Source organism: Melanostigma gelatinosum (genome assembly GCF_949748355.1).
Source record: "Melanostigma gelatinosum genome assembly, chromosome: 3".
Lineage (NCBI taxonomy): Eukaryota > Metazoa > Chordata > Actinopteri > Perciformes > Zoarcidae > Melanostigma > Melanostigma gelatinosum.
The window spans coordinates 23,722,180-23,749,466 of record NC_136636.1 but is presented as its reverse complement, the minus strand read 5'-3'; the positions used below and the strand labels follow the sequence as shown (position 1 = coordinate 23,749,466).

At 40.3% G+C, this 27,287-nt stretch overlaps 1 protein-coding gene across 1 annotated transcript in view; it reads left to right on the top strand.

Annotated features, from left to right (window-relative positions):
• igsf21a (immunoglobin superfamily, member 21a) overlaps nucleotides 1-27,287 on the top strand; it is a gene marked incomplete at its 5' end in the record, with an annotated part of 183,815 nt that overhangs the window by 40,050 nt on the left and 116,478 nt on the right. The window contains one exon of the mRNA XM_079266188.1: nucleotides 13,938-14,050. Coding sequence (XP_079122314.1) covers nucleotides 13,938-14,050 — 113 coding nt within the window. The remainder of the gene's footprint in view (nucleotides 1-13,937; nucleotides 14,051-27,287) is intronic.

Sequence of the window (27,287 nt, the reverse complement as noted above, 5' to 3'; positions counted from 1 at the left end):
AATGTCTGTACAAAATATTGTTCCCATATCCTTCATAGATGTTGAGACATTTCACTGGATAAGTACAAATTTGTTCTGACTGACATAAATGATCAAGGATGTTCATGTCGTTTATGTTCTCTTCTTTTTAAACATTAGTTGTACTCTGAAATGGAAAGTCACAGAAAATTACCATTTAATTAACATGGCAACAGTTACTGTAGCTTTTAGGCCCAAAGTGAAAAGACGATTATGGAAATGCACGCTGCAGTCATTAAGTGTTTCGACAGTTACATCACTTCTGTTTTTGCCAATTCCAACACATTAGGCTTGTCATCAAGCAATGACTGTGGAGATAAATTGCTAACCTTCAGTATTCAGGGTGTGTGAGATGAACAGCAGCTAAAGCTTGTTTGATTTATGCCCCCCCCGCATTGAACAGTGCTGACAGAGCATACGGTGTTATCTTACCTGGGGTAGACATAACTCCAACATATCTTTATACAGCAAATCATTGTTTACCGCTATATTAACAGTATAACAGTACTTATTGCTGCTATAACACAAACACCAATATATTCAGCTGCTCGTGTACTCTTTTTGACCCTTATACCTTCAAGGTACTCTCTGTGACAGTATAGCTGAATCCATAGTATGACCCCAATGTTTGCGGCGGTGCACCTGTACACAGAACAGGAAGTCAATGTGAAGGTCACCATTTTGGCCGGCAGGACGCTCTCTTCTCCAGAACAGGGAGGAGAGGAGCTGCTGTGGCAGCCTCTAATCCTCTTTAATTTGTTTTCAGATGGGGCTTTGGAATACCAGCCTGCTCCCTAAGCAGAGATCACATAAGAACGTGGGCTGGGACAGCTGTCTCCTCTTCTGGCGGTTTTTAATGTAGGTCTGCTCACCACCCCACCCTGCAATGAATAATTCTGGTGCTGAGCGGAGTCGTTTCTTTATGTGGATTTGAGTCCAAAAAAAAACAGGGATGCAATTTCACATAGTACAAAACCATGATACTGCTGTGTTCGGGAAAAAAAACTGAAAATGAAAGTGGGGATGTGTGTTGTGTTTTTTTTTCTCTATATCAGCAGTCATGTGGCTTCCTCCTCCCTCACAAAGCAAAGCTTGTAATTGGGTTTGGGCGTGTCCCCTTTCTCCTTTGTTTGACGGTAAAGGTTGAATTGTAAAAGGAGGGGAAAAAAGGGATGCTTTGCTGACCTCGCCCAGATGCTTGTGCAACTTCATAGAGGTGAATTGTATCATGAGTAGAGTACTAAAGGCTGTCTCCTTTGCAGCACTTTGCAGAGACAGAGTGGGGTTTTAAAGCGGCTGAAACAAAGCGTGCAGGCAGTAGGTTGGCGATGGGGGGGGGGGGGGGCTGGCAGTCCTTTAATCCTCACCGCAGAGCTGATAAATCAGCATGCAAGTTTCATTTTTTTATCCCCTTACCAGTTTGCTTGGCTCTTGCGTGATGAACAAACCGCCACTGGCCTTTAACCTTTTTTGATATCCCACCATGGATTACGCCCCTCTGCACTGGACCAGATTGGTGTTGAGGAACTGGGCTAACAGGTGGTCACAGAGTCCATGTAGCTTTCAGGCAGACAGACAGAGTCATTGGATCATTGGGAAGAGGACAGCGGTCTAGTCACAATGCATCTAGGTTCTCTTCTTGTCTGGAATGGATAAAAAAAACCTACAGCTTGAGGTTGATACGTCCAACAAAAAGGCTCGACGATCCAGCAGGTTCTCTTTCAGTGATCACTTTCATTCTCTTTCTATGTCCCAATGCATTGCCTTGAATCTTCCCACGCTAATGTGCTCATGTGGCACTCTTTGAACTTCCAGCCTACATATAGATATATAGATATGCATTTCTGTAGTCCTTCAACTGTGTTTCTCCTCTGCCATCCCCACTGCAGCTGTTATCACGTACCTTGATCGTTACAATTTTCTTTCTCAAAAAGTAGAATGACTCCTCTTTTGAGAATAACTTTTTTTATAGTCTGTCCCCTTTCATTGCACTCACTCCTACTTTCATTAACATAGACTGGGCCTCAAGGCTGTCTGATGATTGTGTAAGCATAGATTGCAGATTATGCACTCCAGCAACATGACACTGCAGCCCTCAAATGAATTTAGCGAGATGACAGGACTTCTTTTTTTCTGTCTTGCGCACCATTGTCTGATTTGAGGAAAGACATACTTTGCCGTGAGCAAAAAAAACGAGGATACAACGGCAGCGAGAGTCCTTTTGGAGGCCACTCGATTTAATAGAAATATATAATACAAGACCAGAAATAAGCTGAGCCACCGGCACAACAATGCAGGTTGTGTTTGTCACGCAAACTCAATACACTCAATTGCCAATATCTTAATTGAGGTCACTGTTTCTTCCTTATTTTTCCCCCTTTTTGAACATCAAGGCAAACTGGGTTCTCCTCTTTTTGTCTCAACACCAACATGGTTTGAGTAAAGAAAACAGAAAAAATGCTGCCTTTGGGAGATTGTGTTTCTGAAGTGGTTGAGTGAGGCTTCAAAGTGGAGAAAAACAAGACCAAACGAGTGCAAAGATGTTGTGAATAGTCGCTGAAACAACATGAAACGGCCTTCTTGTAACTGCAGCAATTCCGCTATGATAAATTGACTCTGCAGTTTATGTTCCTTGCATGCTGGATGCGTTCCTCAAATCTACCCCTTTGACATTCAGAATGGCCATTTCTCCACACTGCCCCCATCTCCTCCCTCGTTTCCTGCCATTGCTCATGACCTGTGGTGATGCAGGGGTCTACAGATTGAATGCACAAACAGTGATTGATACCCTAGTGAGTCTCTCTCTGGGTTACCGGGACAACTTGCCTCCTTCGTAACACCATCATGACTTATTTGAGGCCTTTATTAATACGGTACCCGGGTCCTGTTGAACTTATTGAAAACATAGGTATTATGTTTAATATGTCCAAGGCTCTGTAACATGTCATTCCTCTGAGCTCTAGGATTGTTTGTTGTGTTTATTTATTATTTAGTAATGGGAAAATACAAACAAATTGTCAGGCAGCAAATTTTGTAGATTGTTTTTTACAGGAGCTGATGCATTCAATATTTTCTTCTATATATTTTAAAATGAACACACACATCACCCTGTTTTTTTATACAACTTGAATTGTGATATTTATCGATCTGTGTATCTGGCCATCTGTTATTGTGTGTGTTCAGTTATCTTTACAGGGTTCGATTAGTGTTTCAGACCTTCAGAGTGACAACATTTTAGTCACTCCTCACTTTGCGACAGACCTTCAAAGACCTGTTTGACAGTTCAGGTAACACTTAGATTTAGGTTAGGGTTATATTAAGGGATGGGATCAGTCATTTAGCTGTGATAGTTAACATTTGGGAAAGGGGCTAGGGAATGCATCATGTCAATGAATGTCCTCACAAAGATGGAAGTACAAGGTTGTGTGTGTGTGTGTTGTGCTAAATATTGGACTGTGACTCCCGCTCAGCTCTAAATGTGTTTGCTTCATGTGAAACAAGCAAACTCTTTGTGCCTTACACGTCTATGGAAACAAGAATAGGGAATAGAATCATAAAATCCTAACTGAAAAATGACTTATTTGAGTGGTTGAGGCAGGATTTGGGAGCATATTGTGTGTTTCTACTGCAGGTGTCCACTTCATTATTCAGGCACAATGAACACTTCTGAGCAGAGCAGACACTTTGGCCACTTCACGCTTCACTTCCTGTCTGCAGCTGATTCACTGCTGGATAGAACATTATGAGTAAGCCCCATACCAGTTACTTCATGCTGAAGTGTTCTCTGTGATTCAAGGAACCATTTCCACATGATTGTTTAATTTTACACTTACTCCAAGTTTCTCCGAATCCCTGTGAAATTCATTCAATCACCAAACACGAAGTGAATTCGTCTCTCCAGTTTGCCCTTCCAAATTCAAGAGAACAGTCTTATGACAAGTTTATTTCAGAAAAGCTACACAACCCAAGTATTTCATGGACAAACAATTGCATCGTCGGCTCAAAAAAAGCAACATTTACCTCATTACCTCCTACAGACCCCGCTGCTGACTGTTCCTTGGTGTGTCACCCTGCAGCACTGTGCCAGAGGGCTCTGTTTGTTTGCTCACTGGTGCTGTGTGCTCCATCCAGATTGTCCTATGTTGAAGGCTCAGGTTGTTCTTCAAACAAACCGTTTTTTTTATTCAGCGCAGAGTTGCTGAGTCGCAGCTCTGCTGGCTCACCCACTCTTTTGTTGAGAGGAACATCAGTGCCTGGAGTTTACTGGCATTGCGATAGGCAGACAATGTCTAACACTAAAATCTTGCTTCACGAGTACACAATTTGCGTTCCCAAAAAAAGGCAATAAAGGGGGCACAGAAGTTGAAAAGGCCTGTTATAAAAACGTATTATCATGTCCGAAAACATTTTCATGGCTTCCCCGAATAATATCTTACCTCATACTTGTAGATGCCTGACTTTTTGAGTGCAGATGTTTTTCAAAAAGCAGAGCTACTGCCCTCCCTCAGTAGAAATTGGTTGATTTCTCCCTCAATTACTGAGATTGGCAGCCAAAGAACAATGATAGCAGATCATATCCAGTTGCAATAATGAAGCGAGACGGCAGATGGATCTATATTTACCTGGCAAGAAAGATGCAGGTTTGCAATATCCTCTCGACAACGAAAAATGCATCTCACACAGACATAAAGTTGACCAGATATGTCATTCTAATGAATGTATCCAGGCAGAGAGAGGGAGAGCATCATTTTACAGCATCATTGGGTTTGTGTGCACCGGAAGCACGTAGACTGAAGGAAGACCGTACGACTTTAACAAATAGAATTGATAGTTTGTATTTATTTCAAGCCAACAGTGTGTTGATGATTCTGCAGTTGTCAGATCTCATTATTCTGTCGTGTTAATAACCGTATTCTCCCCTTTATTATTTTTGTCTATTTTTACAGCTTTGCACTAGAAATCATACATGTAACCCAATGCCTTTTACGTTCTACTGCTGTTGTTGGCATCTGAAGGCCACAAAGTGAACTTTCCACATATTGTCACACCATCAAATATGCCTGAAGCTCCGTGATAAAATACAGTACTCTGGCGATGCAAGCACAATGCTGCATTGGTCTGACCTACTTGTGTCCTGTCCGCCATACACTCCAGGAATGTGAATAAACAAATGCATGGTAAATCTCCACACTTATTATATCGGGCCATTACAAATCTCCAGAGGAAACGCAAAAGCTAATGGGACAGTTATCCTTGCACATACAAGTTCCCAGTTGGATAATCTACACCAGACGTGGCCGTGTGTGTCATTTTTCCTGATGGCGTGGCCATGGAAGGTCTGGGCAGTCCGAATCCCCGGGGGCCATTTGCATGCTACAGCAGCGGTCATCCTCTGTCTTTATTACTGAAGCCTTATGTGGCTTATGCTGTTCAACTCAAGCTTTGTATCTCCCAAAAGCGTGTCTTCCCTGTTGGCGTGTATTTTATTTTAAATTAGATGTTGGGTTTTTAACAGGATCCATGGCTCTGAGGGTCTCGACTCTCACTCTGCAGATAAACGTATAGCTTCAAATCAAGTCAAGAAAAGATCCAATTAGTTTGGCACTACTTGATGAGTACAAAAGAAAGAGTTGGATTCATTGCTTTCTAGTTGGCCATCTAACAGCGACAATCCGCTGCATCTGACTAACTCCATGTGGGAAGGCTGGCTGCATTTACTCTCTGGCTCCAGCTCTTTTCCACAATGACTCAATTCCACATGCCTAAGGCCCTTCAGAGTGAGTACCCACTGATAGGGTTCCTTGTGATTGCTACCCACTGTAGCTGTACGGGCTTGTGGGAGGCCAGTGGATTACAACGGACGGGCGCTGACGCTCTTGAAGCTGAAGCCTGTCATTAAACAGTGAATCACTCTGATTGAAAAACGCATCAGCTCCTGCAGCTTCCTGTTTACAAAAGAAGTCCTTCTCCACTGGTGCAGAGTTCTTGGACAAAATTAATCAACAAGGAGTTATCCACATTCTCCTTTCAACTGAACGCCTCCTGAGCTCAGTTTGCATGTACGGTCACAAACCACGACCTGAGATGTGTTGGCTTTGTTGAACGTGCAGCGTTCATTCATCCAGGGTGATTGTTGATACTGTTAGTTTGTTGAAGGATATACAGTGAACTAGAAGAGAGCACTTAGTAGAGTTCAGAGCTTTGCTACCTGTGACATACAAGTAGCAAATAATGCTTAATGCTTCCTCTGAACCAGAAACCTTCAGTCCTGCTGTGTGTTTGGTTCCTTACCTGTTAGCTCTGTTAGCCCCGTTAGCTGTTAGCTCTGTTAGCCCCGTTAGCTGTCAGCCCTGTTAGCCCCGTTAGCTGTCAGCCCTGTTAGCCCCGTTAGCTGTCAGCCCTGTTAGACAATCTTCTGCCCACCGGTGCGCTCTGTTGTAGTCAGTGTGTCGTTCAGTTTGTCATTCTGCGTATTTGAACTTGACAGCGACTAAATCAAAACCCGCTTGGTCTTTTCACTGTTCAAACAATCACCAACTCTGGTTTGGTCAGTATATTACATAATAACTGAGTTAGATGTGAAATATGCTGGCTGTAGACACATGTTGGTGCTTGCTGTCGCTCTCTCTCTCTGTCTCTCTCTGCCCGCTGCGCAGCTGCTGACAGCTCCCGTTCTTCAAAGGCAGACCATTAAATTAGCAAAATAAAATGACAAAATTCAAATCGTAAATTGTATAAAAACCAACCAGCGATACGACCCAGTGTCCTGTCCTCTGTGATGGAAAATAATCGTTTTAACCTCCCTGTGACAAATAACCGTGATGAGAAAACTATTAAATATAAAAAACATATTTATTGAACAGACACTAATAATAATTCAACACATGGTTCGGAGGTCTAACAACAAGGAATAGTTTAACAGAGTATATATGCACATTATCTCGTCTCCCCCCCCTCACAGATGTCCTCCTCTGCCGATGCATCCACCAAGGCCAGGGTCCCAGCCTTGGTATTGGTTTCGTGGGAAGAGGGTTAAGTGGTGAAATCAGGATGACGTCATAGCAAGCCATACATGATATGCCTTAGATATGATAACATTTACTCTTTGGGTTTAAATGAGTCTAGTTGGCGTATATGCAGGTTTAAGCGATACTAGTTACATCTAAAAGAACAATATGATACATTTCCACAACATCCTCCTACCGACATATGAAGACGAGCACATTAGTAGTCATTCCTCAGCTGTAGGCCGTGCTCAGAAGTCGTCGGCACGATCCTGGGACAACGGAACACCGTTAGTCTCGAGCCCTGTTTTAAACAACTGATGAAGAGTCCAAAGAAGAATCCAAACTGAAGCAGTTGTTGATCACTTGCAGCCCACACTGGCCGGTTAAGAGTGGTGAAGAGTCAGCACTCAATGACAGTAAAAACATTTAAAATGCTGTCAAAAAGAGGTCCATGAGCATACAGACATGAATGAGCACAACAAAAAAATATTAGACTGCGGTGTCAAACAGAGATTATGTGTGCACAGACGGACAGACAGACACATGATCTCCTGGCAGAGAGGATGATTACTCTTTATTTTTTAACACCTTTAATCTAATTAGAGTAGTAAATTCAGCACTACAATTGTTGTTAAATAAGTAAGTAACTATCTGGATTATTTCAGGCTACATGAACAAAATCAACCAATAATTTCCACGAAATGATGGGATCTATTCCTGTTAACAATCCAATCGAAGCCACAAGAAAATGTCAATTTCTTTACAACCCTGTTTTGGTAGTTGAGGCCATCATTTTTGGTTTGGACACCATGATATTTGTGAGATTTGAGGATGCAGCAACACAGGTAGATACAGCTTTACAACAATAAGGCAACACAAGCTGTCAAAGCAATCGCCTGTTTGCCTCCTCCGAGCACTCCGCTTGTAAAGCTCTGACTACCAGAGACGCCACATGGCCACATCTCAGCGATGAAGCAACAATGGAAGCAATGAAGGACAAACATCAGAAGAATTAGGTCAGCGGTTGAAAAAGAGATGGATTTTACTTTAAAATAAAAGTGTGATTCATTTTTGTATTTTCAAACTGCACATAAAAGTAGAGAAGTTTCTATGCATTTCGTCTTTTCAGTCGGTCGGTAGTTGACTTTCATCAGACGTTTGGTATTTCCACCTGTCACAGTTTCTGTTTCTCAGGCGGTTTTAAAAGGCAGCAAATTCAAAAGAACATCCTGCTGTGGTCAGCTCAGAAACCTTTCTGTTCCTAACATTATTTTTAACCATTTAACCGGACCCGACGATAAGACCATAAATCAAGCCTTTCAGCGGTGACTTTTTGGCTCCAATCATCCTTATTATCTTCTATTCATGTTCAAAGAAATAAAAGGTTGCGGCAGTAAAGGTACTTCTATGATGTCAGAGCTTTAATAGCCACTAAGTTCCACACTTAGTGAATATCTTTTATGAGGAATAATGTGAAAAAGATATATAATGTGTGCCATTTACATAATATATACCCCTGTTTGCCTTAGGCGCTACACTTTTTCGTGGGGGGCGACAGAACATTGATTAAATGCAAAGATTACAAATGCTGACGTTATTGCTGCATTAAACATTAAACATTAAACATTAAAAGCAGTAATACGTCGGCTATCGTCCCGTCTATTTAATAGCTCACCACTCGCTCACTTGCCTTAAGCTCCTGCCTTCAAATAAGTCACCTGGCTTTAGCTGGATTTATTGACGACCGCATGTGTCCACATTGCTGGACACACTTTTTGTACTTGGCACATTACATGTGTTTGATTGCAGATGTTGTATACAACGCTGCCAAAATGATTTGTCTTGCTGGAAGACAAATGTCTTGGTTATAGCAAAAGCAACTGAACATGAGGTATTATATTTATCCCGTGTCCGTGCTATCATATACTCACACATCTTTTGTCTGGAACTGATGATTTGTTTTTAATAAAATAAACGTGTTTGAGACACGACACAGCTGCTTGTTTGTACCGCTCAGAGGCACAGATGAGGAAGAGAGCTGAGAAACGCAGCCGTCATTTTTGCTCATACATTTGGCTGCACTGACATCTAAGCCAAAGGTAGGCCACCGCCATAAATCACAGTGCACAATAACGGGCACATTTTGGGCCGGTCCATCATTGGCTGTGTTTTGTTTTCTCATTGCATCTTGGCAAATTGCTGTTATTAATGGAAGAAAGCATAGTTTGCAGCCCTCATTAGATGTTGTTCCAACAGCGCCTCTGATGGATTAAGACAAGCCAGAGGTCTTGTCTGCCTCTGCAACCAGCTAATACGAGCCAATTAAATGCCATGCACTCTCCGGCCACTCTGCACTTGCTGATGTGCTCGTACAAGGATGTGCAAGCATTCAGCTTCCTCGCCAAATGGATTTTTAGTTTGAGACAAGCAGCTTTATTTCAAAGATTTGCTGCGGAACCGTATGCGTACCCTCACATTCCATGATAATAAATGATGTCCCTTTTAAAATCACTTGGTTTCTCTGAGGAGGCTGAACATTTTCCTTTGATCAAGGAAGTTGCAAATCTTCATCCACATTTTTTTTCTAATCGCTCCCCTCAGTAATTGGAGCTATTTGTGACACAAGCTGTTGGTTTTACCCACGAGGCGAGAGTCACCCACTGTGTTTGTGTTTAGATTTCAAGGCAGAGCATCTGATTCATGCAGAAGAAGCTTGTGGGTAGGTGGCTGTGAAGCACTGCATGAATATACCTGAGGCTTCCTGCGAATGCAGGGCTCATAACAGAGGGAGGATCGATATTGTGCAGCGTTAGCATGAAAACAGGATGTAAGTCTCACTGTCTGTTGAGTTTAAGCTCAGCTGAACCGAAGGTGTTCACGGTGCCAGACATTACTTGTTAGAGATTACTGGGTATATCCAGCCTGACACCTAAGTAATGTTTCCTCGTCGTGTTGTCTGTTAACAGAATATACACATTCTTTTAAAAAACAGAAAAGAAAAAGAAAACACTGCTTTATGGATTGCTCTCTTCATTGATTCAAAGCCGAATCACTTCTCCCCTGACAGTTAGACGACGCATTGAAGTAAATAAAAGCCGTGAAGACAAGTTTCAAGCTTTTCAGTACAGTCAGTACATTGTAAATTAAAGCGATCTGACTACATTAAAGCTGTTGTTTGATGATTTTGTTTTGCAACATGAAGGAAAATAAATGTGGCCTTTTTTCCATTTTGATCAAAATTTAAATTTGTTGGAATCAAAGCAACGTGTTAGAGTGCGATAAACAACGGAGGGATTGTGCGGTGTGATTTATATTTAATTAAAGGCGGTATCACTGTTGGTTGGAAACACTAATCACCTGCCATATTGTTTGTGAGCGCTTGCACAGATTAAATGTAGATTTTTCAGGATTTTGAGTTGACAAGGGCTAATTGGAGACTTTGTGTGTCCACTCAGAGCCGATACTCCTCTGGGGCAGCTGTCTAAACGATCACAAGTGTTGAATTATCTCCGTTGGGTGATGACATACGTAAACACTTGCAGAGTGTTGAGTTTTGCTGCGCGATGGTGGCCCACATTGGCCCATTTTTTTTAACAAGGGCGTCAGGCATAACAAGAGATATTTGCTTGTTGGAAGACTTTCAACAGAGACTTAGCAAATAAAAAGTGCCAAATTTATGGAGTCACATGGTTGGGATTCGATGGATATCGAATTGCCTCGTGTCTCGGTATGTGCAGCCTGCAACTACTCCAGTTTCTCGTAGGGATTATTTGAAATGTGAACTTCCCTGGCATGAGTGCATAACCCGTGTAATTTGCTCTTTTAAAAACTCCTCATCCCTCCCCACACGCTCCGGAGCATTTTTCTGTCATTGGCCATGCTATACTTCCCTCTGTGCCACATAGTCAATGAATTGTTCACAATTAATCCTCGCAACCACACAACAAGACCACCAAGCAATGACTTGCTATGTTACAGAATGTTTCATCTCTTTTTTACAAGTGCAAACATGTACAATGCATACAGTGGATAGCACATCTAGAATTTGGAGGAAATATTTGACTGCATATAACCTGCACTAGGCAAGGCACACGTTGGTCTCCTTAACCCTGTATTCCATAGAGGCAGTTGACATTTTTTATAACTAGTAATATATATTTCCTTCCACCTCTCTGGAAAACTCACAGACATTTACAAGGCCAGGCTGCTCCTCTTGTGGGTTCGTCGTAAGTGGTTGGGATTTGCTCTAAGAGCATCAGCTCTGTGTTAATGACATGCAGTCGGTGGAAAGGTTTATTCGTTCAATTTGACTCTAGAGAGAAGATCTCTTCTGCCTGCTGATGAAATTAAGATTCTTTAACAAGCATATCTAGGTGCGCTGACACGAGAGACATTCTGATCTAGTGTCTACAAAGCCAGATACCCGAAAACTCTGTGTTAAAGGCAAGTGACTCTGAATTCTGCGGCGTAATGCATTTCTCTTTCAGTCGCGTCGCAGCTTGGTGCTGATTATTCCCCTCTGCTCTGACACACACATCCACAGCTGTATTGTTAAGTCATGTTCTAAAATAAGAAGTTCACTATGAGCGCTTTTGTGTTTGCTGTATACATTCAGTTTGTAATGCATATATTTTTTTTTACGTTTTCAAAGTGGCAAAACTTCAGATTTCAGTCGTAGTTGATTCACTATTTATATTTGAGTGAAAAAGAGTAAAGTCTCTTTGTTTAATACATGAGCTCCAAGTCATAATGACCATCTTCAAGATTGCCACTTTAACACTAACTATATACATATCACCATTGCCTTGGAAAAAAATGTAATGAATAAACAATAACAGAAGTAAAAAACCCCAAAACAATTATAGACAAATTAAATACAAAAAGATATATGACATTTTCCGACACATGCTAATTTGTATATAGGTCTCCTTACATGCTGTTGAAGTGACACATATCTATGTAAGAAAATGAGTATTTGAAAGAGAACCAATGAGGACATCCTCTACAGTGGATGCCCACCCTTTATGAATTACAACTAATGATCTTTCTATGATGGCAATATCTCTAAAATGATTCAGCCATGATTTTATGGATGGAGGCTCAGAGGGAGAACCATAAGTGTATAATGGTCATCTTAGCAGCAGTTAAACAAATATGATTTGGGTTAACCTGGTGTTATCACGGAGTCACCATTTAGTAATAATAATTTTGGCTACTTTTGAACTATTATGTAATGTCTTGAACCACAATGTTCCCACTGCAACCTAACAAGTAATGCAGAAGTAGTGTCGTAATGCATGACTCTACACAGACAGTAATAATGTAAAGTAACCTATTACTTTGAAATGAAAGCAACTTGTAATGCAACATGTTCTATTTTGAGAGTAACTTGCTCAACACTGGTTATGTGATCATGATTGACTCTGGTGCCTGTCACACCAAATTATAGGAGTTCAGCCTGTGTTGTCAGCCGCACTCCCATGTTTAGTTGGTCATTTTCCTCGAGTTAGAACTGTATTGCAAACCAAGGCTACATCGGTCTTTACCTCCAGTTGTCCTTTCTTTCTTTGCAGTGAGACACTGGTGCCCTCATCGTGGTGTATGTTCTTTTACCAACACAATTATTGGTCATGAGCTCCTTTTATACCCGGCTTTATACTTTTACAGTGATATCCATCTGTTTCACAAGATCCAATGCCCTCATTAAATACCGAATGTGTTGAAACAAGCTATTATGTTGGGCAGAGGGTTGCTGTCTGTCAGTGGAAGTCGGCCCACGCAGCATCGCTGGCTCACTCTGCTCGCCAGGGTGGTAGCATTATGAAACAATGCCCTTTTCACTTGTATGTAAAATAGATGGATAAAATGTATGCATGTTTGGCCATACATTGAGCTCCCCCAGATGTTAGGTTATGCATTGCCTCCACTTGAATGTGTCCATCATACCGCCTTCATGTGATTGGCCCCTTCACTTCGTGTCTGTTGTCTATTTGTATGGGTGATTTGCTGTAACTATAATCACAAAAGTCTCAATTATTTGACAATAATAAAGCTGCAGGTAGTGTACTGCATGGCACTTATTCAACAGTTTATTCTCTGATTTTGCATACAAAGTATGATGTTGCCAAAATCAATGGCAGCATTAGCCTTTAAAATACATTTTCATGCAAGCATTTTTGTATCCGACATTTGACACGTTCTTTATATTTACTGACAATGAAGAACACATTATTTACAACAATTGTTAGAATATTGATGCTGTTCAAATGTCTCCTCTGGAATGTGTATCGACTGTGCATGTTCATTCAAGGACAAACAACTTGAGCACATGCAGGATGAATTCTCTAGAAATGTCAGAAGCAGCTATGTCAAACATTCAATCATGCAGATTCCACACAGTAGTCTGTTTCAAGGAAGATGGATTTTGAACTTGACAAAACAGAATACATATAACTGCTTATTGTTGAGAAATAACTGCTATAAGAGCTACCATGGTGCATAGTGTTCAAGGTAGAGATCAGAGAAAGGGTTGTACTGTAATTCTGGTTTTGTTTGTTTCAATCTCAACACCGTGTTGAACAAATTGTGAAAAGTGAACACTCGTAGTCCCTTAAGTAACTGCACCTGAAGTGCTATTTACCAAGATACTTAACCCCCATGTGGGACAGTGCTGCTCGTGTAATTGCATAAAGATGAATCATGGCATTATTCCAAAAGAGAAGGCGGACTCAGTCAGTCAATATTTGTCTTTTTTTCATATTCTGTAAATTCTTGACTGCTTTATTGCTGTTGTCCAACATTTACCTTAGCAGCAAAGAAAAACAGCAGCAACATGTATCTTGTTTAAGCAAAGTGTTTTACGGTATACGACTGTAATTAACTCTTTTCCACTGTTTCGTTTTGTTTTTCCAGGATATTTGACAGTTACCATAGAGCCCATGCCTCCTGTTGTCGTGGGAGAGACTGTTACTCTCAAGTGTAACTTCAAAACTGACGGAAGGCTTCGAGAGATTGTTTGGTACAGGGTGAGTAAATCCGTCCACACTTTCAATGCCATTAAGCACCAGACTCTCTCTAGAGCAGGGGTCTCAAACTCATTTTCACTCCGGGCCACATCAGCATCATGGTCGCCCACAAAGGGCCGGTTGTAAATGTAACGACTCGTAACATATTGTTAAATAACTCTCTGCATTCACAGTTTAAAGTAGTCTTCAATGTACTCACAATACATTTCCATGTCAAATGTACAGTAACCAGCCAAAGAGCTGCTTCTATGACTGTTTGACAGTCAAAATTCTGAGATTGAAAGTCAAAATTCTGAGATTGAAAGTCTAAATTATGAGATACTTAATCTCATAATTTTGACTGGCGGATTCGCGGGCCACATAAAATGACGTAGCGGGCCGGTTTCGGCCTGCGGGCCAGGAGTTTGAGACCCCTACTCTAGAGCATCTGAGGAGGTCAATGCCAATCATCATATCACAGTTGTGCTGCTGGGTCAGGAGCAACACCATGCACGGTCAAACTGCAACGCTTCGGAAACAAGCTATTATCCCGGGCCAGCTGTATGGGAGGCATCACAGCCTGTTGCTTGGGACTTTGATTTCTCAATCTGCTGGTCATCACCATCATTTCCTAATAGTTCACAGCTGGCGACTCAACTGTTATTAAAATCCCAGTTGGTGTACTACACTGCCTAAGTGCTGCCAATAATTAGATAGCTGTTGGAGGTGAAAGAACAACACAAAGCCCTTTGTGTGTCCAAGACAGAGGCTGGCATCTTTCAAAGTTTTGTTTGAAAGTAAAGATTGGTTCAACAAATCTGCAAATTCTTGCAGTTGGCAGAAGATACATTACTTTCGCTTCAAGAGAGACACTGAAAAGCACTTGAATTGGAAAGCAGCTCCCGCTGTCACACCCTTTTCTAACCATTTATTTTTGCCAGAAACTCCCCAATAACTCTTGAGTGCTGTACAGATTTGCTTTGTTAGTGGTTGACTCTTCACCAAGTTGTTTGTGAAGTCGCTGGGTGATGACTGGATTTGTATAATGTTGGTACAGACAAACTATAGAGCCTGGAACGCTATCAACCAGGACATCAGTAGGTATTCCATGAAATGCATTACCGCTCTGTCTTCAGTTGTTCGAAGACGAACAAGTGCACAGCACGCAGACAGAGACATTGTAAGGGTGGCTTTGCTTATTAGAATATACTGTCATGTGTAATGGTTTCCAGAACAATAGATGTGGCTCAGAGGAGCTCTCCATCGACTGCTTATCATGCTGAGAAGTATTCAGCCTAAAACCAGTTGTATATCTTTGGAGGAAGCTTTCCAAGGTCTGAAAAAGAATCCTGTTTTCCCGATAAGGTGCTGTTGACTTGGATTGAAAATCGAACTCTTCTGCATCTCGCGCCATTGGAAGTGCAATGAAATCATTATTGAAAACAATATCTGTATCATGTTCAATGTTAGTTTTTCGACATTGGGCAATTTTAGTTTTCCACATTATCAGTATTACTTATATACCTTATATGTTTGTTGTTACTTTTATTGCTATTCTATTTTGCAAGGATGTTCATATTGTTATATACTTTATCGTTATTACTCTGTTGTGGCTTTTTTATTCCTATGTTGTAATTTTTAGCAATAAGAAAAACAGCCTGCCAAAAAGACCAAATCATTTCTACAACTCACTATTATGTATTTTATAGTATTCTGTTACCACTTTAGTGAAAACCTCTCTCTGCAGCCTTATCAACTGATTGCACCTTAATTGCTAATTATTCAAACGGCATAAGATCATTGTGAATATACATTCACCTTGGTTTCACCCTCCACTCTGTGCTGGAACGCCGTTCATTAAGGAGAGAGCAGCAGTTATGCAGAACCTGTGTCTTCTGCTGTCTCACTTTTATTTTTGTGAAATAAAACAATGTCTCTGGACTCATCTTAGAGAATGCTGACCTTTTCAAGGCAGGACAAAGAAGAGATTTATGGCACTTTACACATTCACCTTAGCATCATAGATCACTTTCATTGCTTTGACAATTCATTTAATCAGGCAGGGATTGGCGAGTGTTGTTTTGCTCATATTCTATCAGATTTCTGTGGTGCCTATTGATAGCTGTCGTTTAAATAACCGCTGTGAGAATAGAGCTGCTCATATTAAGTGTTATCGCGAGGACAGCAAAGAGGTTGTAGCAGAAACTCGCCCCATCTCTCCAGTGGCCACCGCCACACAACTGTTGATCAATTATAAATCAATTACCCGCACTTGGCTGCCAACGTGCCTTTAATCTCTGCCTTTTATTTGACTAAATAATGTTGACTTCTCATTTTACCTCCTGTTTAAGTGGAACTGGGGTTGATACTCACCTGGGGAATCCTCGTATCTGATCGAAGCCTGGCCAATCAGACAGTGGGGCTGTATCAACTGAATGTTTCAGCAAGCGCTCATTTGTGCTGCGAGATCCTGACATATTCTGTTTGAGGATATTTTAATGCATAACACATCCAGACTGCAGTGAGAATTAGCACGTAGGATGTACTTCAGATAAACCTCCTTTCAGAGAACCTTTCAAGCCTCAAAAGACCTCAAGCATTGTATTCACAACCAGAGATAAAAGTAATGGGTTTGATATGAGCTACACTGTGGTTTCTATTATATTAAAGCATTTAGTATTTTCTTTTTTTAGGGAACGTGGGGGGGGGGGGGGGGAATGTGACGCCCTCTTTTCTCTCAGATCTTTCCATATGATTTGATACCTTGACATACATTTTTCATACCTACTATAGTGATGCAAGGGTTTTTAAATTCAAATTCAGTCCAGAGATTAGAGATTATCTGCACACCTTTTCATACAATTCTTAATCTCTTGTGTTTCATTGATATTTCGTCCATACTCCGTCATTGTTTGGGATCTAACAGACCCCTTTGAAATAATAAGTGTAAAACCCTATATGTAGAAAATAATTTAAGTTTGCAGATTTGATGAAGGTGACCACTGTAAAGCATTGTTACAGTGGAAACTACTTGCATGGAGGCAAAATATACATATATATAGTTGTTAAAATAATTATCTCATCAAGTACTCAGTTTACTGTTTATTTTGGGTCTTTTTCACACTTGACAAATATCGAAAACATTGTTAAAACTATGATGATTCTCCCGTGATGCTCTGCCTGACCCTTTTACTTCTAACTGGCCAGCTGAGGCTGCATGCACATTGAAAGCAAGACGAGAAAAAGAAAAAGTAATTTTTCTCTCAATTCAAAAAGCTAAAAATCTGCTTGAAGCTTATGACAAACTGCCAATAACGAGTCAACGAGATGCAGCGGTGAAACTTGTTGTGGGGCTACAGTCGTGCCTGCCAGTGATGGAGTCCGAAAAACAAATGTGCCAGCAAAAGCACCTGTGGTTGAAGCCGCCCTTGAAGCAGCTGTACTCTATTTTGAAAGCCAATACAATTCAGTAAATGGGGAATGCCAATTAGATGGTAATCTGCATGAAAAATAAAGAAAAACAAAATCTCCATCTGCTTACAGGGATCAGTTTGACCCCGACAGACGTGATCCCGATAAGAGGTTTCCATTGTATTTCATCAAATAAGGAAATATGTTTTTCTTCAACTAATTTATTCACCAGAAGTCATTGACAGACAAAGAAATGTGCAATATGTTGTGGTATAGAGGTCGCTGATCACAGATGTATACACAGAGCATATTCAAATCTATTGTATCCAACCCTGATTTGATGAGATGCATCATTCAAGCCACTCAGTGGACTATACAATAAAACGTTTCAAATAGGAATGTTTCACCAAATGTAACAAAAACAGCTAAATGAATCATTGTCTGCACCTTCACTTTATGCTTCCTACCCTCACCCTGTGATAGTAATCATATGGATAAGATGCGGTGGTAGAATAGCAGACAGACAGGGAGTGAGCGTAGGAACGGACTTCGTTAATGCTTGATGTATAACCCTGCAGCTAATGCTTCAGCAAATAAATTAAAGCCTCTCAAGTGTCTACGGTTTTATATTACATGCCACATGAAGGTTTGTAGTGAGTTGTGAATGCTGACAGGCCGTGGTTTAGGCTCTATGGATATGTAATGCCTTCAAGCTGTCTATGCTTTAATAGCACACTGATGGATCATTTGATAGGCTGGAGCTCATGTGCTGCCTGTTTGGGAGTCAGCACGGTGGCACAGTACTCGGGGACGGCTCCTCGAAGACCTGCACACGAGCTCATCTCATGCCGTGCCAGTTTTAATTTATGTCATTCTAATGCATATATATATACACATGGGACCTCTCCCAGCGGGCGCCCAGGTAAACAGCACTGACGGTGGTGGTGGAGGTGTCTGTTAGCTTGCCTGTTGAGTGCAGCTCTGCTGTTCTCACTCTGCCCATTACAGAGCAGCTCCATCCTCCCGACATAATTCTTGCGGGACCCTCGCTGTCACTGATGCGAGTGTCTTCTCTAAGACACTTCCCTAATTTACCACTGGACCGTCTGCTGGCTGAGCTGGTTTTCTTAGAAACCTGGTCTCTGCTGAATTGAACACCCCTCCCCCCTCCATGTGCTTTGTGGGTACAAGATAACATGAAATAGAGATATGAATAGTGTCCCGTGTTCTTCATGTTGACAAACTACAAAATACTCTGCGTGCGTGGGTTATTTCAAGCTCGCTAAATTATACACTTTCTCCAATTATCTACTTATTTACTTGAATTCTAATCATGTTTGTCTTTGGTTGTTTCATTGCGAGTTGGACATTTCGCTGTGTATAGTTTGTTGGTGGATAGTAGGAATATAAGTCAACAGAAAGACTCCATATAGGTGCACAATAAGCGTCTTTTTATATTGTCATATTTTAACAAACACTGCTTTCAAGTCTAATTAGCTTGTGGAATAGCAGCAACATGAGCTCCCTAACCATGTCTTGAAACCATCATTGTGATCCATGAGGTATACTGAGGTAAATATGTATTTATGTGACATTATGCTGTGGTAGGGAAAGAAATAATAGTTATCTTGTCATTTAGGGCTTTTACTTTGAAGAATGTGATGTTGGGTTTCCTCCCCTATTGTGCGGGTGTGTGTTGGTATTTGCATTGAAGCAGTAAAAAAATGAATAGTTTATAATGACTAGAAAGGATAATAACCAAAGAGCCGTAACCCTCAATCATCAATTTAATACTTTTGAAAGCTTGTCAAATCTTAATGAAACCATCTGCCCCCACAGATTATATTAAGAGCATCAAGTTCAACAGTTAGCTTTACAATGCGACAACACCTTAGGTAACAGATGTTGATGCTAAAATATGAAGCTACAGTTCATATTTAATAATACTGCTCAAACTACTTCAAAAATATGATTTTCACATTAAAATCATCATAGTAAAGGTTTTCGCCAGAAGTTATGTCCATGATATGAGCACAACCTGCTGCAGTAACAATCCCACAATGCAATCCTTCATTTTTCAGTGATCCTCTTTCTTGACTGTGTCGATACACAGAAGGCATCGTATGTTAAATCAGAGTTTAAAATCTTCAAGACAGGGTTGCCTGGGCAACTGGGATCTGTGAGTACAGAAGAGAGCTCGCCGAGTGTGTACGCACAGCACACTCCTGTGGGGTTCTGGGTGTCTGACTTCCTGCTGTTTACTCTCAAAAATGTCTCGTCTTTCTTGTGTTTTATTGAAGCGTGTAGTCATATTGGACTGATGAATGCAGGCTAATGCATACATTCTGTCTATGTACACCATCTAGCTATCTGTCTGTCTTTTCAGTAAGTACCTTAGGGTTTGATTGTGAGAGAAACTGTGGGTCGTAATCAATTTTTACTTACTACTGAAATCAAATCAAGCTCATTCGTCACATACGCACATAATCATGCACAGTACAACGCAGAGTCAAATTATTTTGAGTTTCTGGCTCCAGAAAGCAATTACTGTAAACAATGGAACACCTTTTCTTCCTGATACAGTGTGTCTTGACATGGCGAGAGGCAATAATATCCTTCACTCTTTAAATGTGCCAGCTTTATCTGAAGTGAACTTTTTTCCCTTTTTAGAAAACAGTTTGTGTGACAATGGATTTCCTTTTGTCTGCTATTAGGGCTCATGCCCAGCGAGTTATTTACTTCGTGTGCCCTAGGCTACTTGGCAGTCGAGTTTGTTGTTCTCCTCTAGACTCCTTGTTTGATTGTAGCATCATTAAAACGTCTGAGCATTCCCCTGCCTTCATCTTGCGTCTGCACTTGGGTTCAACTCCTGATTGTGAGTCCATCAGAAGGAATAGCGTTACACTGTGGTGCCCTTTGAAAGCAGATAACCCCCAACACTTGTCCCACAAACTGGGGTAAAAAAAGAAATGAATCTCTGATTGCACTAAAAACATAAAAATGTGTCAACGTGGTTTATTTAGCAACATGCATATGTTGGCAGCAACAGGTACATATCAACATGTTTGTTGTTCTTTTATCTATTTATTAATTTATTTGTTTGCATTTTACAAAATAAGACATTTAGTTCCTTTTTCGGTGAAAGAACAATGTTTGTCTCAAGTCAGCCCACTAGAGCCACATGCAGTGTAATGACAATACTTTTTGCAATCAACAGCCCAAGTAATTACCTCCTGATGTGGTCATTGTCTTCTCAAGTTTTGTGTCCTCAACCAAATCAAATTTTATTGAGAGGGAACTCACAAGTGAGCTCTTCCCCACGTCACAGTAACATAGAACGTCAAGTGCTGCATTACAAAATACATATTTTTGAGTCCAAATCTCTGAACTATTAGTTACCGACAGATTTACATTTCTCATTTATTGAAGCTAATTGCAAGTGTTTTTGCACATGTGTGCATAATAATAAGTACAAGTCATACTCTTCACAACTTCTGAATATTCTATCATCGTTTGAGCCGTCACATGCTAAATTAACCTTCCAATTAAATCGGCTAAAACATACATATACATGACTTTGCATGAATCGTGAAAGGTACATTTTCAGCACATGTTACACATTGCCACACAAATAAACTTACTGTATACATACAAATGTGCATATCCCTTTTCTATGTACTACAGTAATGTTCCGGATTGACTTCTTCCAGTACTTTTACCTGTAGTTGAAATTGGAATCCAAAAAGCTCAGCGCGATACACAATAATATTCAGCTGGACATGACTGACACTCTTGTATAGTACAGTCAGAGTAACAAAATAAAGATTTGTATATAGGAAATATTTCCAGGATTGACCGGCATGGTGAAAAAACAACATCTAAACATGTTGACCAGTAGTACTGCCCACACGATTACAAAAAAACAACAACTTTTCATTTTGGTGGCATCAGCCAATTTACTGAGACAACAACTAGGATTAGACGCTTTGAAATTTAAAAGATGTTGAGACCGTTTCAGAAAATGAGCTAATGCGATTAAGAAAATACTAAATATATGTAAAACGCATCAAGACCGCGTCTGTGAAGGACTTCCCTGTCTCAGCCGGGGGACAGCGAACTGACCAATCGGAGAGAACATTGGAAAACACTTGCGTTACAATGTTTCAATTCTGAAGATGTTTCCACACCTCTTTTTGTCGGTGCCATGGCCCTTTAAACAGTGGCACAAACCTCTGTCATCTTTATTAGCCCGCTGCTCCATGCCGAATGTAGTGCCCCGAGGGGAATTGGAGATAAGGTGATATGGATCACTGCACAGCAACCTTCCCCTTTGAGAATGCACCCGGGGCAAATAAGCACCCTGTTCTACATTGAATGACAATTACACACTTTGTGTCAGCAAACTACTCGATGAGTCCCTTTTCATCCACAAACTCGAATAGCAACAAAGGGACTGATCAGTGCCGTGCCGGTCTGAGAGCTTGTTCTGCTGAATGGCAGAGAATGTGACGACGACGGAATATTCTGTTCCCATGCAGCTAATGGTGAACAATGTCTCCTCATTCAATGCATCTCTCAAAGATCCCCAGGTATCTATCAAAAGCATACTCTGCGTCTAATCAATTTGGTAATTCAACAAATGATTATACGGAAACAAATTATCCACAAGATCTTTTGTTTTTTTTGCTTCATTTTCTCTCCATGACAATATGATTTAATACATTATAATTGTTACATCATACTTGTTTTATCTTTATGATAAATGTAAGCACCAGGGTATAGTTCATACTTTATCATACACGCATCACAACATCTCTTTTTTTTCTTGTTTTTACCCATAAATTGGTTACATAACGGTATTAAATGTAATCATAGTGCTTGGATACTGTAAAACAATTGAACATGGGTTTTAAATGAGAAAGATGACAGTTGACCATATGGATCTCAAAATGCTGGCTTCATTATATTTCATGAACAATGGCCATCTGGGAGAAGATTTCAATCTCCAAGTTATTGCTCATGCTTCACTCTTTTTTTTAAGCCTTGCTGCAGTTCTTCCAGTTTTCAACATGTCTTGAAATTGCATAATCTCACAACCAGATATTTTTAAATCCATTCTTACAGTCACAGAAGGATCAAACTAGACAATGATTACTCAGCGATTAGGAGTGGATCAGAGCCTCTGTGACATTTGCCTAGAGGAGGAAGTAATTTTCATGCCAGGAGAGTATTAGCAGTGACCCCGACTCCGCCTCAACGCAACACATTGTGCGGTCGAGGCACAAAAGACACAAAACAGTTACTTATGTAGTTCTTTATATGTTTGTTTATTTGGATAGACTGTGATGAGATATACTTTCAAAGGGGGGAAAACACCCACATACAAACGACATATTGCAAAACCTTGACTGCCTTATAAATATATCAATTAATACATTTGACTGTACGCTTCCAAGTCAGACACTCAAATACTTTATAGGATAACATTATAATGTAATTTTTCATATTTTTCTATCACCAACATATCCCATAAAAAGACCAAAACCAACAATTGATTGAGAATAGTCACAAGTCTGTGAAGCCCAAGCCTGATGGTGCTGATTCCTCTGTGCCACAGAGCTCCATTGTTGTCCAAAAAGTATTAAAAGCCCATCAGTGAGTCACACTGTTGCACTGGGTGACATGTTCCTTCATTACCATGAACATGGGCCCTTTAGTGTATTTTGATGTGATCTTACATACAACGTTCTGCTCCTGTAAATACTCACTAGAGCACCGGTTGTGTATTAATCCACAGCTGAAAATAGTCCCCAACAAATGCACTGTAGTCCGCTGAAAACTACGGTATTCTGCTGATTAATTAATACCGGTAGGAAGCCTTTTTTTTAATGAAATGATTTATTTCTGACCCATTTTACGTGGGACCATACATGCAATAAAATATGACATATGTGTGGAGTTCTCTGGTCTTGGACACTGGTGTATAGTGCTTTGAAACTAACACAGGGACTTTATTTCATTGTCAGCCTAATTGGCAGTTATATATATCTATTCCAGGTGCAGCAAGAAGACAATTTTATTCAATTTTCAGTGTAACATCCGATGTGTTGGTAGAATATACAGAATTGGGTGAGCATTGTAGGCTAAGCATGACTGTAACCCAGGAGACCGCTGTCCCTGCCCTGTATGAAACTAAAAGTCAATGTTGACTTATTTTGCCACAAGAGTCGTCAAATTAACGTCAACCACAATCTCTTCATAACCCCAACTGTTTTTTTTTCATTTACAAAACTTCCTGTGAAGAAGGAAGTTTACATTGAAAAGACAATATGCATGTACAAAACATGTTCTGACACGCTGGCCCTCAGAGTGTGTGTTTGAAGCCTAGCGCCACTGGCCAGGCTGTGGTATTTCAGGAGGTGGTAGTGAGAATGTGTTGGGTTAACGGTACCGTAATTATACTTCAGCTTTTCTTTGCGTACCACTGCAGTAGGTTAATATGGCTCCAGCGACACATCTTGTGCCTTTTGAAAATGACATGTGACAACCGTTATACATTTTGCATGTGTTCAACAAGACAAATGTAATATGTGTTGGCCTGTTCCTTCGGCATGATTGCATTCAAATACAACATTAATGGTCCATGATGCAACATCAGTGTGGATGCAGAACCCATTGAACGTTTTATAGAAATAGGTCATTACAGCAATATTTGTTCATGTGGTGTTTCTTATCAATGCAAGCTTCACAGTAAGTTGACATGAAATTGAAAAAAAAAATTGAATAAATAAAGGGAGACCAAAATGTAGCAAATTATCCTCTGATTGACGCTATCTAAATTAGTCCAGGCTTTGCCGAGAACGGAAAGTTGTTGGATGATATTGATTGCTATCTACATGTTTAGACATCCACACTTAGCACACCAGTTATCATCCCTTCATCCATCTTTCCATGCCTGTCTGTATCGTCTTTTCTTTCCATTTAGGGTCATTAGGTGGCCATCCAAACACTCCAGCAGGCATTAAGTGAACGGTATTGAAACACTGTGGGTATGTCGCCACTGTATCACAGGGCTAATTGGGGCACCACTTATCAGCACTTAATAAAGACGAGGAGTTAATAAGTACTCATTAGGGTCAATACTTTAGGGGCACATATTCTACCGATTCAACCCCAAATGGAATGAAAACAGATCTTCTCGAGAACTCAAATTTAAATCACATCTTTAAAGTGAAACATATTCAACAAAGACAAATTAAAGGAAATATAAATAACCATAAAGGAGTCTTTTTTTCTGAACATCCCAACTATGAACTGCAGAGACTTATTTTCTTTATTGTGGTCCCACAAAATAATCACGTCAATTTTGTTGTTGTTGACTCCTTTGAACAAGGCTTTGGCTCCATTGAAACATACATAGAGCCTGGGGCCAAACTGCCCTGCTCTGAAATCACCCCGTCTGAAAACTTGATTTTCTTTGGCAATTCACAATAAATTGTTTTCAGAGTGAACCATCACTACTCTGCAACCTTGCAGCAATAAAAGTAATCTAACAATAATACTGCAATTCAGGTATTGTTTCTTTCCTTGGGTTGCCAAATGGGATTGAAATCATAGTAAACTAACCCTAACCCAATTGCAGTGTTCCTCCATTTATTAATAATTGTGTGCAAATAGAACACTTAATACAGCTGTTTTATCACGTTAAATCCACTGAATCGCTTAAATAACAAACAGGAAAATGAATAGATATATCCTGTGTCAGCCCTTTCTCAAAAAAATGACGGTCCTCCACAGCAAAACTGCATTGTGAATTACGTTTCAAGGGAAACTTCTATTGTAGCGTAATAAGTTTGCTTTTGACATATCACAGAGACGTTTCTCGTTCTCGGAAGTCTGCAAACGGAGGTGGTCAGGGTGAATGGTTGGGTCAAACAAATACAAGACTTTCACCATAGACTGTAAATAAGAAGTGGACGTAGTTACCGGGAGGTCAGCCATTGGATTGTGGACTGCCGTTCTGAAGCCTCGAGTTCAGCATTTTCGTCGTCGCCATCTTGGGGTTTTTTTTCAACCAGAAGTAACACGAGAGGTTACAATTAACATGAACTGAAAACACACTGTTAAAGGGTTAAAGTTGGAAGACGAAAACACAGAACTCCCAGACTGGGCAACGCCGTGGTAGCGACGTGTCAATCATAAGGTAGCCACGCCCTAAAGTATACCCAGCTTTATGGTCTCTTTTACTCTAAATGGACCATTTACAAAATCCTGCTGTATTGAGGAAAACTTGAAACCAGTAATAGAGACCATAAACTCATGTTTACTGAGGTAATCAAGTGAGAAGTAGAGTCATTTTCTCAAAATTCTCCCCCTGAAGGGCATAAGACAGAATGCAAGCTTAAGGCACTTTCATATTGGCTTCACTTTTCATACCCGGAGGTTGTCGTCATTGAAAGCTGAACCATGAAATGCATCCCATATGCACTAATTGAGTTAATTGTGGTTTTAGTAAAATGTTGAGTAAACACGTTATATCTCATACGTCAAGTCACTGCAGACTTTTTCTGTGTTAATTAAACCAAAACCATGATCTTTTCCTAACCTCAACCAAGTCCTGCAAATGCCGAGACATAACCACAAAAAAAAACATTTAATCATGCTGTCGTTGCTACAAGCTGATATTGAACAGCAAGATTAATTATTTTGACAGTAAACATATGAAATAAGCTGTTATTTTAAATGAGTTATTGTAACATTTTGCAACCTGCCAGATTACTAATCACCAACATTTCCTTAATACGTTAACAAAAGTTGTAACCCAGCCAACATTACATTTTTTACAACCATATTTACTTTCTAAAATTAACAGTGCTGATCAGGGATTTCTGTGGAGTGTAAAGGAGGAGAAAAATCATCTTCTAAATGGTAATTCAAATGATCTTGTCATAATTGTTTGTACTGTGTGGTCCCAGTTTACCCACTTGATCACAAATTGAAGAGGTATGTGAACACAGGTGGGAAACTGAGTTCACCACTTACCCCAGAAGAAGATAGTACAAAGGTTTATCAGTTGGATTCATATTAACACAGTAAACAGCTTACAAAAAGCAACATGCAATATCTTATTGCGTTTCCTTATTGTAGAGTTTAATGTGATTTTTACAAGAGGCCATGATTTTCATCTTAATCGTGGACATGCTGAGTTGAACACTATGAATTTGCACAGCAACGAGCTTCTTCCATGTCTCCCTTTGAGACGTGACCTTTGCTTGAAGGCTGTAGTCAGCGCTTCCATTCCATAATTTTTGTCCAGCTTCTTATTCAGCTTCATGAGGCAGCTCGAGACGACCCCGAGAGCAAACTGCAGAGAAAATCACTGTATCAAAAGGTGAATCAGTACTACAGCTAAGAGCACCCATTTTAGATCAGCACTTGTTTTGTATAAACTGAAGTACATTTAACCTTGAATATGTGCACGTCATTCCTTTGAGATGCAAACTTGTTTTTGACATATGTGAGCACTGGTTTGTTTCATCTCAAGAGTGTTTTTCATGAAGGGGCCATCACCATGGGGACCAAGGTAGGAACTCAGGGAGAAGCCTTTTGCATTTAGAATTGCTTTGTTGTTTTGAAAATACTGTAAAGCCGCCATTCACTGTCTGACGGATAATGTAGCATGGAATAAAGTTGTTCATCTCCCCTGCAATTTTCAATGCAGATTCTGTATCACTGGATATTATACATGGCAGAGAATTTGGAGACGTATGATGACAAAAGGTGCAGTGATTAGCATTCAGGGTTTAATCCCTGGTCTGTATGGAGTTTGCGTGGGAGACCTCTGGAT